The 18,210-nt window shown below is 32.9% G+C and overlaps 1 protein-coding gene and 1 non-coding gene across 7 annotated transcripts in view; both read right to left on the reverse strand.

Moving 5' to 3' along the window:
• Positions 1–9,024, reverse strand: part of LOC106059406 (exocyst complex component 1-like) — a 28,735-nt gene extending 19,711 nt beyond the window's left edge. For 3 of the 6 annotated variants that reach the window (XM_056039308.1, XM_056039309.1, XM_056039303.1), the window contains exons 1-7: positions 8,930–8,949; positions 4,528–4,672; positions 3,036–3,169; positions 2,634–2,732; positions 1,537–1,600; positions 1,094–1,290; positions 242–367 (exon numbers count right to left, since the gene is read on the reverse strand). In XM_056039308.1, the coding sequence (XP_055895283.1) occupies positions 242–367; positions 1,094–1,290; positions 1,537–1,600; positions 2,634–2,732; positions 3,036–3,169; positions 4,528–4,657 (750 nt within the window). In that variant the 5' untranslated portion in view covers positions 4,658–4,672; positions 8,930–8,949. Of the gene's footprint in view, positions 1–241; positions 368–1,093; positions 1,291–1,536; positions 1,601–2,633; positions 2,733–3,035; positions 3,170–4,527; positions 4,673–5,349; positions 5,372–8,929 lie in introns of those variants that run through there. The other 3 variants (XM_056039304.1, XM_056039305.1, XM_056039306.1) reach the window with 3 other exon arrangements.
• A 2,323-nt stretch (positions 9,025–11,347) lies between these two features.
• Trnay-gua (transfer RNA tyrosine (anticodon GUA)) lies at positions 11,348–11,434 on the reverse strand. The gene is given in 2 exon segments: positions 11,348–11,383; positions 11,398–11,434. It is a non-coding gene; the product is annotated as a tRNA-Tyr (tRNA).
• Between the last annotated feature and the right edge of the window lie 6,776 nt (positions 11,435–18,210).

An 18,210-nucleotide genomic window follows, 5' to 3' on the forward strand; every position in this document is an offset into this window, starting at 1 on the left:
ACAAAAAAATATAGTCACATAGTGTTTTGATGCTAGCTTAAAGAATTACTAACTAAATGATTTCAGATAACAAAATGAGCATGGTACTCACGACTCAAATGCCCAATTAATACTAATTGTTCATTATACATTGAAAGATATTCTACATTCTGTATTTAATTTTACTTGGAACAGTTTCTCTGCATTAAAAATAAACAAGAAACTACAATAACAAAAAAAGATTATTAGTTCCTGTACTTACAGCCAAAATTTTATCATATGAATCTAACTTCTCCTCAATCTGTTCAGCCTCTTTGATGCCATCATCCAACAAGCGCATCAAGTTTAAAACTTGATCTTCTGATCCCATAATCGAGTGGATATTGGCCTAATAAAAAATTGTTTAAATAATTGTGACTTCTTTAAAAGAGTTTTTTTTTAAATACAAATATTATATGAAGATATCAGGGTTAAAACAGCTATTATGGTGCATAAACTCTCTTAAGACCATGTCAGTATGATTATTTTCTTTATCAACTGTAATAACTTACACTTGTTTTTGACCTACTTCAGTCATAGAACAACTTTTGTTTTGTGAGTGCAGAGCCCCTGATGCAGTTCTGCACTATGTCTTCCCAGAAGTCAACATCAATAGCCACTGTTTTGAGATACTATTAGATAACATCCAGGTATCATGTACCCATGGCAAGTTGCCCTTGTGACTTTTGGGATAAAATCATCATCCAAATAGCAGACATGAGAAGGCCAAAATAGGTGGCATTGTCTGGGATCCGAGGACCAGTTTTTCATGTACCCATGTCGAGTTGCCCTTGTGACTTTTGGGATAAAATCATCATCCAAATAGCAGACATGAGAAAGACAAAATAGGTGGCATTGTCTGAGGATGGTGAAATGCTGGGAAGACCTTTACAGGCAAGTATCTCAGTGCTACACACTCTTTCTTGCAACATGATTTTTAGGATTTGTCAAAGGCAGCGCAAATGAAAGGAATATATTTTTCACTTGTCTTTATGTCAGTAAGGCTAACACTATAGGTATATAAAGAGATGATAAATTGAGCACAATCACTGCAATGTTTATTATGAAGCCTTACCCCATCCAAGACAGATAACTGCTTGGATAATTGCTCAGTGAATAATTCCGCATTACTTATAGCCATCTGACACTCAGACATTAGAAGTTCAAGGTCAGACTCTTCTTTGGGAGATATAGCTTGGTAATCTTCAGCTTCCATGGAGATGTCATCAACAGATTGAGACTTTTCCCTCATCGTATGAGGATCCTTGATATCTGCACACAATTTTAACAATTTCAGAAAAATATTGCTTTGTAATAAACAAAGTCTTGCATTACCAATTTTTTAAAAAGTTGCTTCAATAAACAAAACTAATATGTGTAATTATTTTAAATTATTTAAAACCAATTATTCCTTGATAAAATAATAATTATTGTTATTAAACTTTATACAAATAAACAGTTATCTTTTTAAAAGTGCAAATAAATGTACACAAGAAATGAACTCTATACAAAACAAACCTTCAAGTAAATTCTCTTGAACATTTATAAATTCTGGCCTCTGCATAAGAAATCTGTGGCTAAGCTACACAACAATAAAAGAAGATTTATTGTGTTTCGTGCCTAAGATATTTGAATTATTTAAAGCAGTCTGTGCTAAACTGTTTAATATTTAGTTCATAAATCTACATAAATCTATTTTTAACTTATGGAAAAAGTATCCCTCAAATGCCAAACAAAAAGTAATATGTAAGCTTACATACTTCTTAAATGCATACACAATGTAGAAAGTTGTTTTAACCTTTGTATGTATAGTTAGGTGGCCATGACTAATTGTGATTAGAAATGAGTGCAATTATATAACTAACCCATTTCTCTCTAATAAATATTGATCACAACTCTGAAGGAATAATCAATAGGTATGTTACTAATTTAAGAGACTTTAAAATAGTACATCTCTAATGAAGTTATTTTGGATTAATGCACATGAAGGTCAAGGGTTAATGCAAAGTTCAGACAACTTTATGGTATTCAGCTCAAATTCTAGAAAAGATTTTGATTTTTTTTAAAATGTTGAAATAAAATTATATTTTGCAGTGAAATGACTAATTAGTTATTAAGTTTATTGGAGCTAGTGTGTAACTGTGAAAGTTTTATTTATTCTGCACTGATTCTTGTCTTTGATTACGCACACTACAAGTCAATCCCTATAACATATTGTATCTAGTTAAATATAAATGTTGTCCATATCTAGCTCAATGGTTTTATAACTACTCTCCTCCTAAATCAAATGAGAAATGGTAAATATCTTTGCTTTTGTAAATCATATATAAAATATTTTTCAAAATTCTTTAATCTATGAACACATAATAATCGATATGGATTTGTAAAAATGACAATAACACTGTCCCTTTTTGAGTTGTAAGGCACTGAGATAAAAAAATAAGTGACTATGTCTCTATTAGTCAGCCAGGAAAACCAACGACTTAGCAGAGTTTAAATCATTGATTACCATGCATGACTAGATTGACACATGAAATGCATAGAAAATAATTATTTTCCTTATTGAAGTAACGTCTGTAATCTATCAGATAAGATAAGAAGATTTTGCAACATACTCTCCACAAAGATGAAATAAAACTTTCTTTTTCCTCTAAAGTTGACGCTGACCATTTAAAAGTTTTCTCAAAAAAGTGAAGATCAAATTCAGTGGTGGGCTGAAAATAAATTGAGTATTAAACTTTATTTAGATATGCTTTTATGAATAAAACATTATTTAAATATGCTTTTATAAATAAAACTTTATTTAGATATGCTTTAATGATTAAAACTTTATTTAGATATGCTTTATTCAATTAAAACTTTATTTAGATATGCTTTTATGAATAAAACTTTTAGATATGCTTTTATGCATAAAACTTTACTTAAATATGCTTTTATGTGTAAATTTTATTTAGATTTATTTATGATTAAAACTTTATTTAGATATGCTTCAATAACTAACATAGGCTCCTACTTACTTTTTCTGCAGATTTTCCATCCAGTGTCTTCAAATCTCTTAAAAGCCATGACATTTTTTTCTTGTATCCATCCACACGATCTGTTTTCTTTAGGTGATATATATAGACCTTTGCAGGACTCTCCATTGTGTTCACTAAAAGAAAATAAATATTTAGTAAAAAAGAATGAAAATTTGTCACAAACTGGAAAATCAATCAATGACTGAAGATAAATGCACATTTAGAGGCCACTTGAATAGAGAACATCGTATTTGAGAACATTAATAATATTAAATATCCAATAAGATTACAAGCAATGAAATACACAAACAATTTCTAGATTAAAGTTGATAGTATTTTATAAAATCCACATAACAAAACAATTCATGCTGTCTTATTTCTCACTCGGAATCATCCCTCTAATGACATAAAAGCATTTGAACCACTATGCACCATATAATGGTAACCAAAGGATATATGAAAGGACTGCAACACAGCTATGTGAAACTGATACATTATGTCACAAAACTTGTCTAAACAAAAAAATGCATTCACAAGTCAATATGCCTTGACAATTAAAATTGGGTTACACATACAGTTTCATTGATGACCTTTAAAAATTTCAAATGTCTTTATAATAAACTTCTTATAGTGTCACTAACTGTAACACATATAGATAGCAAGCCATACAAAACGTAAAGATATAATGAGCATGGAGAACACTATTCTCTATAACAGTGATGCCCATCCTGCAGGACATATCCTACCCATGATGCAGTGCTATCTCAAGACTTCTAACCACAGTGCATAGTGAAACTGCTAAGAAGTCATACTATTGGACTAGATGATTTTTTCAGGTAATGCAACCAGCGACAAATGTCTGATATTTTTATATGGCTGTCATATGAGTGTGTTATATACGTCATTTATGTCACACTTGACAGCACACAATTGGTTGACCAGCAGGCAGTCAACTATCCTTATAATTGAGGTTATGTTAAATGTATGTTGGAAATAAGATTATTCCAGATAGCTTTGATTTGCATAAACATGAGTTGGGGAAAGGTAGAAGATGGCACAAACCTACAATTGGTGACATAAAAGAGACTAGAAAAATCATGATGCGCTAATATTTAAGGAACTACTACAAGGGGTCAGCTCTCTCTAAATTTTAACCAAATTTTGATAGCTCAAAGTAAGTACAATATCAATCACCTAATCAAATATAACAATGTGAGACTTATGAAACTTTAGAAAGTATGTCAGTGGTGTGGCCAAAGTATTGTTGTTTTTACATGTTTAAGACATTGCTTCAGCATCGAAAATTATTACATCTCACTCAAATCTCTGATGGGACAATGGGCATGGTAGTGGGCAGAGTTTAAACCCAGGACCATTGATTGAGACAACAAACCAGCCACAATGCACACAACAATATGTAGATCTCTAAGTAGACTGCTAATGTTATACTTTGGCATTGTTTCCTTTAAAATAAGTTGACAAGTCTACTTACACACTGCACAGAGTAAACTGCTTCTCTTTTTCAGATTAGTCTTTCGAGGCATTTTTGCAACAGAAATCATGGTAATAAGCCTTTCATCATTAGGAGCAAACAAAGTTTGTTGCAACTGTTGTCTGGACATTTTTCCAATTATTCACTGCAATGAAATTTTAGCTTTAGTTCATGAAAGATCAGATTTATTTAGAATGTTAGGTTAATTGGATCTAGCAGTCTAAATATGGAACTCTACAATATAAATCTAAGTAATGAATAGTGATGGGAACTAAACTAACTTTTAAAAGTTAAACTAAAATAGTTTTCAACTAAAATAAAGTAGTTAAACAATTAGTTTTATCATGAATTTCAAAAGATAATTAAACTAAAGAAAGTTAATTAAACTATAACAAACTTTTTTTGGGGGGCTGGGTTGAACTAGACCTATATAGATATAATCATCCGAATGTATGCCTACGGTTCGATCTTATTCTTTTAACATTCTAGTAATATTTATCTATAATAAAATCAGTATTAAGGAATATGTTTCTTACATAAACGTTAATGCACAATAAAATTAAATGTCTAAATAAATATGTGATTTTTGCCTTGAATTAAAACCTTTAGAAAATAATGGTACTCTTTTTAAAAAAATATATTAACTTATATAACGGAAAATCTTACTTATACTGGTAACGTTTAAAATCTCATTAAATAACATAGATTCAGAGTTTCAAATTTAGATCTAGTATCCAAAGAAATAGAAACAAAATCATTGGAGTTTTTAAAATATTTGACCTGTATAACTATTTTATAGTGTAAAATACATGCTTGACTAACCATGCCGATGTGCTATTTTCTTGTCTGACCACTAAAAATACAACTAACTCTATTGCATAACTGTTAAACGCACAAGGGAAAAAAACTGGGTGATCTTGTCATTATGGACTGCACTTTCAGTACACTATATAGACCTACAGCACTTTCAGTACACTATATAGACCTACACGTGTATGTCTATCTGGCCAGGTTGTCAAAATCAGTCAGACACACTGTCTATTTACTTTCTGGGCAGGGAGGGTGTATAACTATTTTAGTGTCAAGATATATCTACGAAGATGCTTGATTAGCCACACCAGTGTGTTATTTTCTTGTCTGACCACTCCACATTAAGCAAACACTATTGCATAACGCTTAATGCAGGGTAGTCTTGCAGTATTATCAACTACACATGTACAATACACTAGGCCTACGTGTGGTCATGTGTAAATCTAGCTGACCAGGTTGTTAAAATCAGTTGGACACAGTCTACTTATGGTCAGAGAGGGTGTGGATTAAGATTTTTTTCTAGAGTTGGTTACCCTAATGCTTTTAGATCTATATAGGCCTAGCTGTTGATTTAGACTTAATAGATCTCAATAATAAGTCTAAAGACTATAAAAGGGTGTACTTGATGTTCCTGCAGTTAAAAAAATATTGTTTGCCGTAAATGAATTGATTAAAATCACTAAATATTGACCTAACTCACTAATCAGATTCCCACTAGAAACAGAAATTAAACACCTCCACGTGGCTCACAAAAAAATTCGGAACAACCTCATTCATAATACTGCATAGAAACTTTTGGCAAAAAATGTTTAACATTTTATAATACTGCTACTTTCAAGTGCAAATATTTACTCCCATAATTTCTACCCGGATCTTACTTTACACTCTTCAAATGCAGACTGTGTTATTAGATAGTTGTTAACTGCATCATTTTTTTTTGAAAATCAAAGTTATTGATATCACATGACCAGAAAACAGATCAAAGTTATTGATATCACATGACCAGAAAACAGGGAGTGCGTTTCAACCCTGACCACATGTTGAAAAGTTTTACAAATTTTAATTAAACTTTTTAGTTAGTAACTAAAAAAAAATAATTAAACTACGATTTTAACTAAACTTTTTTTTTCTAGTTAAACAATGGCCTTAACTAATTTTTTTTAGTTAAACTAAAAGTTTCTAACTTTTTAGTTAATTTTTGCCCATCACTAGTAAGGAATATATATATATATGTATATATAATATATATACATAAATATATATAAATATATTCACACCGGCTACGCCCATTGATTTTTTCCCATGAATGTATATTTTGGTTTTCTATAGTTATTATGTTTTTTTTATGTGAAATGCACAAAATTGTAAGACAAATTTCCTTATGGATAAAAAAGATTATTATTATTATTGGCGGCTTTTGGGCTGAAACCTTCCCTCCCTTTTTTGCACTTCCAATAAAATGGCCTGCACTTCCTTCAAACAAACTTTTTAGCTGGTGAATTCTAGTTTCTGTTATATTGAACTGTGATGGCCTGCTCTTTCTCTCTCTTTTTATTCTTCTAAAAAACCCTACTTTGCGCTCTCTGGACACACTCCCTATTTCTGTAATTACACATCATAATGTGCTTCCATTTAAACTCACTTTTTCTCACTCTTCTTTCTTCTCTTTCTCAAAGAAACCCACACCCCACCTTTATTTTTGTACCATGCCCTATCCTAATGTTTGCCTACATAGATTTTGAAATTGCTGGCTTTATAAAGCACCCACCAAACACACATATACTTTTGGTCCTTTTTCTCATATAATTTTTGTCCTTGATCCCCCTCCCCAAAAACAAAAAGTGAGTCCTGTATACAATCTCTGGTATCCTTAGGCTCTACGTTGTTGTTGTTGTTTTTGTATGTTTGTTTTTTGGCCAGAAACTTTTTTTTTCTTGGTCCGTAAATATCCTGATACTCATGCTTAGCAACGTTGAACTAGTTGATGATGATTTGTTGTTTATTTTGGCTGGAACCTTTTTTTTAAATTCTTAAATGGAACCGCTTCATTCATTTTAATGATCCCCACTCCCCATATCTTAAATAAAAAAAATGTCCCCCAATCTTAAATAAAAAATGTCCTACATAACATCTTTGACTATTCCTTGGCTTATCACTTCTATATTGAAATATTGAAAATAAAGGTTTGCATAATTTGTGAATAGATTAAAACATTTCCAAAACAAATTCTTGGTCCAATAATTATAATATTCATGACACTCATGCTACACTGCGATGGAAAGTATAATATTGTATTTTTTTTTACCAAAAAAAAATATTAAAATAGCAAATAAAACGATATTTCAAGTTCTCAAGAAAAAAATTTACTTATAAAATATCAATTTTGTTTTATTAGTTAACTAAGTTATGCAGCAAAGATTTTATTTTGTTTTTATATTAAATTATATATATATATATAATAATTATAATAATAATAATCTTTATTGTCCGTATGGAAATTTGTCTTACAATTTGTGCATTACACCAAACAAAAAACATTATAACTATAAGAAACCAAAGTGTACATTCACACCAGACTCACTCATTATTTACATGTGACAAAGTTTATATCAGATTGTTCTTATTATTGGCTATTTTAGGAAAAGAGAAAGAAATATATATAATATGCTTTTAAAAAAATACAGAAGTCTATAGCCACTATAGGGAACATTTGTATTTAAGCTTTAGATCTATATATATAATATATATTTATAATAAATAAATAAGAGGTAATATATTATAATTATTTATTATATAATATATTTCTTCTACGAGAATGTAAACTTTACTGTATGGTTTTCTGTTATACAGTAAGTCAATAGATTATATTATCTGGTTTGTGTGATATCACATAGAAACCCGGTTTTTGATGCGCAGGAAAATAACGCAAGAAAAACATCCATTACTAAGTTATTATTGCAAACAAAACAGAGAGAGAGAGAGAGAGAGAGTAGAGTAGAGAGAGAGAGAGAGAAAGAGAGAGTGATTTTTAATATTTAAACTATAGATTCTTATCATTTCTTATGATACAGTACAGATTCTACACAATAGACTATGATGGTCAGTATCATGAGTATGGTCATAATGGGGTAGCTATAGTGTAGTGACTGTAGTCAGTAGTGAGTTACTGTAACTATATAGTCATTATAGTGTAGACCTAGTCCTAGACTCAATTAAACTTAAGACTGTACCTAGACAAGTCGACAGACAAGAGTCAAGACAGTTCTAAAAGTAAGTTGAGTCACTTGAGTCTAGAATATTCTAGATAGATGTCTAATTCAACTAATTGATCAATTAAAAATTTTTATAAATCTAGATATTTTTAATTTTATTATAAAAAAAAGTTTATTAAGTTGCCTCAGCCTGAGGCTCAGGCAGGCGAGTCAGGTTGTAATTATTAGTTAAATTAGTAATATTAATATTTAAAATTTATATAACAATTGTAATTCGAGATAGATCTTTCATCAAGTCTCTAGATCTAGATTTGTATTTTTAAAACAGGATCTAGCTCTATCTTAACTAGATCTGACTAGATCTATATAATTAATAATACCCTACATTCCTACATTTAACATTATTTTTTTTTATTTTTTTTACGATACATTCATTGATGGGGCGAAACAGGAACATAATATAACTAAGTTAATTATCTCCCTTTTAAAGTTTCGTTTATTTGTACTTATTTTTTTCTTTTCGTTATTTTCTAAACACATAATATATATCATACTAAATCTATACTAAAATAAAAAGATTTACTGCTACAATAGTGAACAATTGTAGAGAAAATACAATAAACACATGCCTACATATATCTATAAGGCCCATCAGCGAAATGGCATATAAAGCGAACACCTCCCCGTAATTTTTATCCATTCTTATTTATTTCAAAAGTAACTGCAGAACTAATAAAATGGTATTACAAAGAGTCCATTTTTCTACATTTCCCACATAGTCACTTTCGTTTTCCCTCATAAAATAAAGCATAGCTGAAGGTCAAAGTTGACATGTATGGAAATTTCATTCTCAAAACGTTTCCGGATAAACGAGAATAGGTCCGAACTTAAGGCGATTTTAAAGCACCAATGGACATCGGCCGAAAAAAAAATGCATATTATGCTTCTAAATTGATGAGGAAATAGTTTGCTAGAATAGCTAAGGCTATTCATTCCGTTGAAAAAAAAATATTATGGGGTGTTCGCTCAAAATGACCCTTTTAACTGAAAACCTATTCAGCGAAACCCCTATTATATAAGCTTAAAAAGCCATTAATAATAATTTAGTTACTGATTTAATCTGTTTTTCTTTTTGTCTTATCTATTGTTATTGTTTGTAAACTGAAATATTAAAATAATAGGCCTATTTTTAACCTTAACCCAATGTCTTGGATTTCGAAGATTAAGGATGAGTGCATCACTACGTGTTTCACATGACTACGACCAGTTGCGACCAGCATATTTTCCCGCATTTTCTTTCCGTCTAAAATGTTTGACTCGCAGCTCTCCAACAGTCTCTCAGAGGTCATTTGCTGGCAGTTACTTTCCTCTATGCCAGTGAGGGTGAAATGACGCTTCAGTTGATCTTAACAGCGCTTATACGGGGGGGGGGGGGCTCTGTTTTGCCGTCCTCCTTTTTTTTTTTTAACTGGCTGGTTAACCTCTTGTTACTAATTAATGATATTAATATGTGTATAAATGTTTAAAAGAAGTGCAGAATTCATTTTCACAGGGTTCCCCCACCATTCTGAGATTAGGATTTCAGGAGATTTCCAAGAGTTTTCCAGGAGAAAATATTCGATTTCAGGATCGGAAAAAACGCGAACTATATATTTAGTAATAAATATAAGAGTTACCATATAATATACATGTATAAAATTACAAGATCTCTCCTGATCCTTTCGTCTCCATGCCCGAAACCCAAGCTGTTGTAGATCTGTCTCCATAACATCATCAATCCATCGCATTCGGGATCTGCCTTTGGGTCAATCAGCTTATGTGTGTGTGGGGGGGGGGGGGGAGATCGAGTTGATGGTGATTAAGTGCACTGAACATAAGTTCTTTAAAAAAGAATAGTTGCAGTAACGAGAGTTTATGAAATGGAGAGTAGTACGACGTGGACTAGCCTATAGGAAGGTGGCGAGATAGAATTTTGTAGTTTCTTTCTTTCTTTTAAGAAAAAAAAATTGATCACAAGTTTCGTAGGCTATATAGACATCAGTTCCAAGCAGAGAAAGGAGATGTGGAGCACGAGAAAGTGAAAACAAATTTAGGCCTAATGCCACAGGGAGGACAATAGTTAAAATGCTTCATGGAAGAAGTTAGATGATAGAACTAATTGAAGCATAATTTCCTATATTTTAACATGCTATTTCGCTATTTTTTACGGCCTTTCGCTCATTATGACTCCCGCGAAAATTGCGTTCGCTGATTAGGTCTGACCCCTACCGCAAGTTGACTTGAATTATAATTTTAATAGCTGATATGGAAAAAAGAATCAAATTTAGTTTTATCGCCCAATAGCTGAGGAGTCCGCAGATGTTTTCATTTTTTTAATAAGTTAAACTATTGCGGAGCTATAAATTCTAAACTAAAAACTGGCACAAAAGCGTTCGCTGTTGGTCCTTTCCCATAGATCTAGATTTAGATCTAGGAAACCCTGCTTAATTTCACTTTCGTCCAGCAGGGTTCATATAAGTTAATATAAGTATGTTCAGCCTTCATTGTACTTCTAATCGGATTTAATTAACAGATGCCCTGCCCATATCATATGATGTCATATGCATATCAATTTTTTTTTTCTACATTCTAGATATTTGTCTTATTTAAAAAGAAAGTTACCTTTACAAAGCGGCACGATCATCTGCTGTTACCATATTCTTTGTTTTCTTCTTCTATACATGAGTTGCTTTATCAGCCCGTCGTTGACATTTATTTATTTATTTATAATAAAATAAAATACATGTGAAAAAAAACGTTCCCGCGAGCCGGATTCGAACCAGCGACCTAAGGATTACTAAGATGACATCTACAGTCCTCCGCTCTACCAACTGAGCTATCACGGGATGCAACTCTTGAAGTTCTATAGGTAGATCAATGTAGGCTAATACTCATATTGATTTTCCATTATATTGATATGTAGAGATGTTCATTCGACACTTTATTCATGACTATCTTTGACAATGGTTCTAACAAGTGACTCCACGACATGGTCTAAATTGTGCCGATGTGCCAAAAACCCCAAATGGTGACTCCTCTTAAAAATGTTAACCTAAAAATATGAGTGAGAGATAGCCTACTGCGTCCTTTTTTTTTTTTTTTTTTTTTTCACTTTTTTAAATCTAGATCTAGATCTAACTGTTAATCTAACAGAAGAAATATTTGTCCGAAAATCAGCGAAAGGATAGATAAAGAATCCTATCGGACTATCGGGCTTTATTAAGTTAAGCACTAAACTAAAATATAAATCTTTTTTTTTTTTTTTTCAGAAAGGCTGTTCTTCAAAATAAAGTTCTTGGGCGAGTTGTAGAAATCATAATGACATCTATGATCTATGGTAGTATAGCCCCGGGGTCGGCAACCTGCGGCTCGCGAGCCACATGCGGCTCTTTAGATGTGAAGCTGCGGCTCTTCAGTTCCATACGCAAATATAATTCATTTTATCGAAACATTTTTCAAAATAGTTCTGATTCTTTTAACGAAGAATAGGCACCGATTCTATCTCTCAGCCTTATACCCCCCTCCCCCCATTACATGCGCCGTCAGAGTCGTCAGAAGCTCTCAAATGAAGCCGTCGTCGGGTGTTTCTATGTAGGTTTTAATTTGCTTTCGACGCAAGACGAAACGGCATCTTCACTACGTGCTTTGGCTGTGACGTATAGTTTGTTGTTTCAAGTAAATGTGTTAGAAGCCAATGATCTTCTCATAGTTAGAAGCAATCTACAAGTAATACTAATCTGGCACGCTTTGCGGTACCAATAGAAATTTCAAAAAAAGGCAAAACATTTTCAGATAGTGAGTATGTCAAAGACTGCTTCCTACGTGCATCTGAAGAACTGTTTCGTGATTTAAAAAAAAACAACAAAAAAAAACCTTGAAAAAAAATCAAAGATATGCCACTATTCGCTAAAACAGTACAAGATAGAATAGCTAAAATATCTTCAAATGTAACATATTTCCAGGTGGAAGATATTCAACTTTCTTCTGCCTTATCACTTGCTAGTCTTGCGGCATAAGAGGCACGGCGCAAGTTGCTCATTTTGTCTGGTATAAGTCTTCCCAAGGTCCAAAAGAGGAACTTCCAGGATTGCTACTCTCATGACAAACTAGAGGGGAAATGCCATGCAGAAATGCCTTGAAGACAATAAGATCGAGTTAAATAAAATCTTTTAAACAGCAACTAATGGAGCCAGAAGTATGACAGGAAAAATAAAGGAGCAACAACAATTCTTCGAACCAAATCACCCAATTCTTACATTTCACATACACCAAGAGGAGCTTTGTGCCCAAACATTTATGGCCGAAATAGTTGAAGTCATAAATTTGATAATCAAGATTGTAAACATCATCTTATCAAAAGCACTCTACCATCTTCAGTTTAAGGAACATTCCTGAATGGAAAAAATGGTATTAATCACCCTGAATAAGAGGAAGACAAATGGTAGCAAAATTTTTACTTTATGGTTGATATAACAGTGAAAGGAAATGAGCTGAATCTAAAACTGCAAGGAAAGTAAAACCCATCCTGTTTTGGTAGAAGAATTAGTTTATTTTTAAGAATTTTTTTTTTTTTGCAGAAGATATGCACTTACGCAACAAATGTTACAACTTTAAAAGAGATGTCTCGAGTTGAGGCACTTAGTCTATATTCGAAGCATGGAATAATCTTCCAGAATGCTAGAGTGAGGTGAAGTTGGCATTTGAAGTACTGACTATCTTCGGATCGACATATTCGTGCGAGCAAGTGTTATATTCATATATAAATTAAAGTAAAGTAAGAAGTCAACTAACAAATGATAATTTAGAGTCGTGTTTGAAACTAAAAACAAGTTATGAGCCTAATGTTTCCAAACTTTCTAAAACCTTGCAAAGCCAACCTCCTATTGAATTATCTCAATTGTTTGTTATTGAAGTACAAGCTAGTGTTGTAAGTAACTGCTTTAGTTTTTATCGAAAGAAAAAAATAATTATCCAATAAAAACCATATATATATATTATCTAGTTTGCTGTGAAAAACACGTATATATGAATTAATATATATATTAATTAATTGTGTGAGTACTATTTATTGTTGGCAAGAAAAAAATGTGTGGCTCTTTAAAAACTTTAAAATTTGGTAAATTGTAATTTTTGGCTCTTTCGACTCAAAAGGTTGCCGACCACTGGTATAGCCATAGCCTAGTCGCTAGGCCCTAGCGCGATTTAACTTTCAGGGGAGATAAGGAGGTCGTGGATTGCAGAACATCCACAAATTGTGTAAGATGCAAGTTTTAAAAATCATTCATTAAAAACCATCTTAAAAGCATTATAGAAAATCATATACCAACTAAATACACATCAAACAAAATAAATAAATGCTGGTTTAATAATAGACTAAAGAAGCTTTGTAAACAGAAGGAAAACCTATATAGAAAATTTAAAGAAACTAAGGCAGAAAGAGTTTACAAAAAGTAGGCCTATATAAAAATTAAACACTTAACCCAAAAAGTAAGCAGACAGCTGCAGAGTGAATACATAAACAATGTAATATCTAAAGATAACAACAAAAACCTATGGTCATACATTAAGTCTAAGAAAATGGAAACAACAGGCTTAGCGCCATTAAAAGATGAACATAACATAATACATAATGATAATGAAACAAACATCCTAAACAAATACTTTGCATCAGCATTCTCAGCCCTAGGAGACAAAGACATATTACTTAATTTGAACCAAGTAGACAACATAGAAGATTTAGTAGTACAAGAAATGGAATTCAAAAAATATTAGCCAACACCAAACCAAATAAAGCGTCTGGACCTGATGGTATTCCAGCTAGATTACTCAAAGAACTAAGCAATGAGCTAGCCCCAGTGTTCAAAATACTCTTTCAGGCATCGCTTAACCAGGGCAGAGTACCAAAGGACTGGAAAGAAGCTAATGTCACCCCCCTATTTAAAAAAGGAGAAAAATCTGACCCAGGAAACTACAGACCAGTATCACTTACCAGCATCACATGTAAAATCCTAGAACACATAATATGTAGCAACATCATAAACCACTTAGACAAACATAATGTCCTCACCCCATACCAACATGGCTTTAGGAAATATAGATCATGTGAAACACAACTAATAGGACTAATTGATGATTTTTCAAAAGGTTTAGATAATAGTGAACAAATAGATGCTATCTTACTAGATTTTTCCAAGGCTTTTGACAAAGTTCACCACCATAGTTTCCTTAAAAAAATTAAAATATTTCGGCATTAATGGTCCACTGCATCAGTGGATTAAAGATTTTCTGATAGGGAGAGAACAAACTGTAATAATAAATGGCTCTAAATCAACACCGATAACAGTAAACTCAGGTGTACCTTAAGGAACAGTCTTGGGTCCACTACTATTTTTAATTCACATAAATGATTTACCAAATTGCATTAGTTCAGGAACAAAAGTCAGATTATTTGCAGACTATTCACTGGTGTGAATGTACACTTTGGTTTCTTATAGTTATAATGTTTTTTGTTTGGTGTAATGCACAAATTGTAAGACAAATTTCCTTACGGATAATAAAGATTATTATTATTATTATTATTATTATTATTATATAGAACAATAAAAACAACACAAGACACAGATATTTTACAAAGAGAATTAGATGAATTACAGAAATGGGAATCAAATTGGAGCATGTCTTTCCACCCAGAAAAATGTCAGTTGTTAAGAGTAACAAAAAAACTAAAACAAATTAATTCCACTTATCTTATTCATGGCAAACCAGTAACACAGACTAAAAATGCAAAATACCTAGGTGTTATAATAAATGAAAAACTGTCATGGAATCCACATATTGATGAAACTACAAAAAAAATCAAACAAAGCATTAGGGTTTATTAAAAGAAATTTCTATAAATCAAATAAGAACATAAAACTAAAATGTTATTTAACCTTGGTTAGGCCAATAATAGAATATGCATCCTCCGTTTGGGACCCCTCAACTCAAGAAAACATTAAGAAACTAGAACAGGCACAAAATAGAGCAGTGAGATTCATAACAAACGAATATTCACATTTGACTAGAGTAACACCTTTAGTAAAATCACTAAATTTAGAAAGCCTTCAGGACACTAGAAGACTCAAAAGTAAAGTAGCAATTATGCATAGAACACTGAACCATAATCTTCAAATACAAAAACAAAATTTAATAAAATACTCTGAAAGACACAAAGATAGAGGCACATTCCTCGTCCCATATGCTAGGACAAATTTGTACAAATACTCCTTCTTCCCTAGTGCTATTAGAGCATGGAATGGGTTGCCTGAGCTAGCCAGGAAAACCAGTGACTTGACAGAATTTATGTCATTGGTTAATATGCATGACTAAATGCATGACGCGTAGGACGTAATCATCTTCTTTTTTGAAGTAACGTCTGTATTATATAAGATAAGATAAAAATATGATAAAAACTGCAGGCCTCCAGCAATGAACTATAGTGTCTATACTCTATAGGCCTAATAGTTTCCTACCTAAGCAAATACGACTCCGAAGCAACTCCCCTGGCCTGAACCTAATTAATGCTGGTCGTGCGGTTTGCGCGCTGGACTGTCGTTTGGATGTATCGATGGTCGAGGGTTCAAATCCTGCCCGCTCCCATCCCCCGTCATCCTGCGGGAGGTTTAGACTAGGAAGTAAACTATCTTCAACTCTGAAGGAATATCCGAAACATGTAAAACATTTTACAAACAAACAGAATGTGGTCAACACTGATGAACAATTCATAAGATATTTATTACAAGAAAAAGCCACAGTAAAGTCTCTGTCAAATAAACACGTCTTTACCCTAGCGAATTCTATCACGAACTGATTTTCCAGTCTCTAACCCAAAATATCCCAAACGTCACTAGTCCCGTTCAATATACGTCTTCTATGGTGCGTCGCTAAATAACTAATACTATAAACAAGGTGTCTAACACTAGGCTGCTTCCTTATCATATGGCTCAAAGCAGGTCACCTCTATCCTTAAACAAAAGACATTGTTACAGCAATACAGGTCAAAGTAGGCCTAATTAGGACACAAAAATTACGAGAAGCAAATCCTAAAACTCAATGTTGGTGACAAATGCCGAAAATGTGTAAATGTGAGTGAGTCAATTGAACACATAATGGCAGGGTGCTCAGCCCTATCAGAATCCGTCTTCATGGGTCGTCTTAACCATGTTGCAAAATTAATTCACCAACACTTTGACACATAATTTGATACTCCTCCTTATCACAAATAGGCCTACTCGCCGCAAGTCGAGTCAGTCTACTGATACCGGGAAAGTCCTATTTTGACCGACAAACATAATTTAAGAAAAACTGAAATGGAAAAACAAAGAAAATAGGGGAACCTAGACTTGGACACTGACCTCACATATAGGCCTACCTTCAATTTAAGGCACTTAATTTAACATTCGTACATGGGCGTAGCCAGGGGGGGGGGTTTCAAACCCCCCCCCCCCCCGAAATGAAATTTCCCCCCCCCCCCACCCTGGTAGGGGAATCGGAATTTAGTGATTGATTTTTTGCTTTGATTTTGTTTATTTTTGGTGAGATTTTAATACTAAACCTTCACTTGCCCCAGCACAACCAAAGAGGTTTTGAGTTTAAAACCCCATACCAGGAGGTTTTGAGTTTAAAAACCCCTACCAGGGGGGGGGGGGTTCGAGTTTTAAAAACCTCTTCCGGGGGGGGTGTTCTAGTTTAAAACCCCTACCAGAGGGGTTCGAGTTTAAAAACACCTACCAGGGGGTTTGAGTTTAAAAATCCCTATTAGGGGTTTTGAGTTTTAAAACCCCTACCTGGGGTTTTTGCAGTTAACTCCCCCTCTTCTATAAAACAAAACAAAAAAAAATGCAAACGAAAATCCCCTAATTCCAAGAGCACAGTTAAGAAAGATTTTGATTTTAAAACCCCCTCTCAACATAAAAAAAAACTAATTACGCACTCAAAATGTTATGAGCGTAGCTAAATGGGTTTTGACTCAGTTTTTAGTTTAAATCCCACTTCAGCGGGGTTTGAAGGTAAAAAATACCTCTTTAATATTAAAAACAAAGCAAATTATACACTCACAATGTTATGAGTGTAGTCAAAGGGAGTTTTGAGTTTAAACTCCCCTCCAGTGGAGTTTGAAGCTAAAAAGTACCTCTTCAATATAAATAAAAGCAAATTACTCACTCTTAAATCTATGAGCGTAGCCAAAGGGGTTTTGAGTTTAAACCCCCCCGCCAGGGGGGTTTGAGGCTAAAAAATACATCAGTGTAAGAAAAAAAGCAAATTACGCACTCAAAATGCTATGAGCGTTTTGAGTTTAAACCCCCATTCAGAGAGATTTGATGTTAAAAATACCTCTTCAATTTAAAAAAAAGCAAATTACACGCTAAAATTATTTCAGCGTAGCGAATCCAATCGGGGGTTTTGAGTTTAAACCCCTCTTCTACAGATGGCTTTTTTTATGTTTAAAACCCCTCCAGATGGTTTTGAGTTTAAGATCCCCCTACAGAGCATTTTGAGGTGGAAAACCCCCAACAGATTATTTTGACGATAAAACTTCTCTTTTCCATATAAAATCTAAAGCAAACTACAGTCACTTAATTCC

This window comes from Biomphalaria glabrata, chromosome 8 (assembly GCF_947242115.1).
Source record: "Biomphalaria glabrata chromosome 8, xgBioGlab47.1, whole genome shotgun sequence".
Lineage (NCBI taxonomy): Eukaryota > Metazoa > Mollusca > Gastropoda > Planorbidae > Biomphalaria > Biomphalaria glabrata.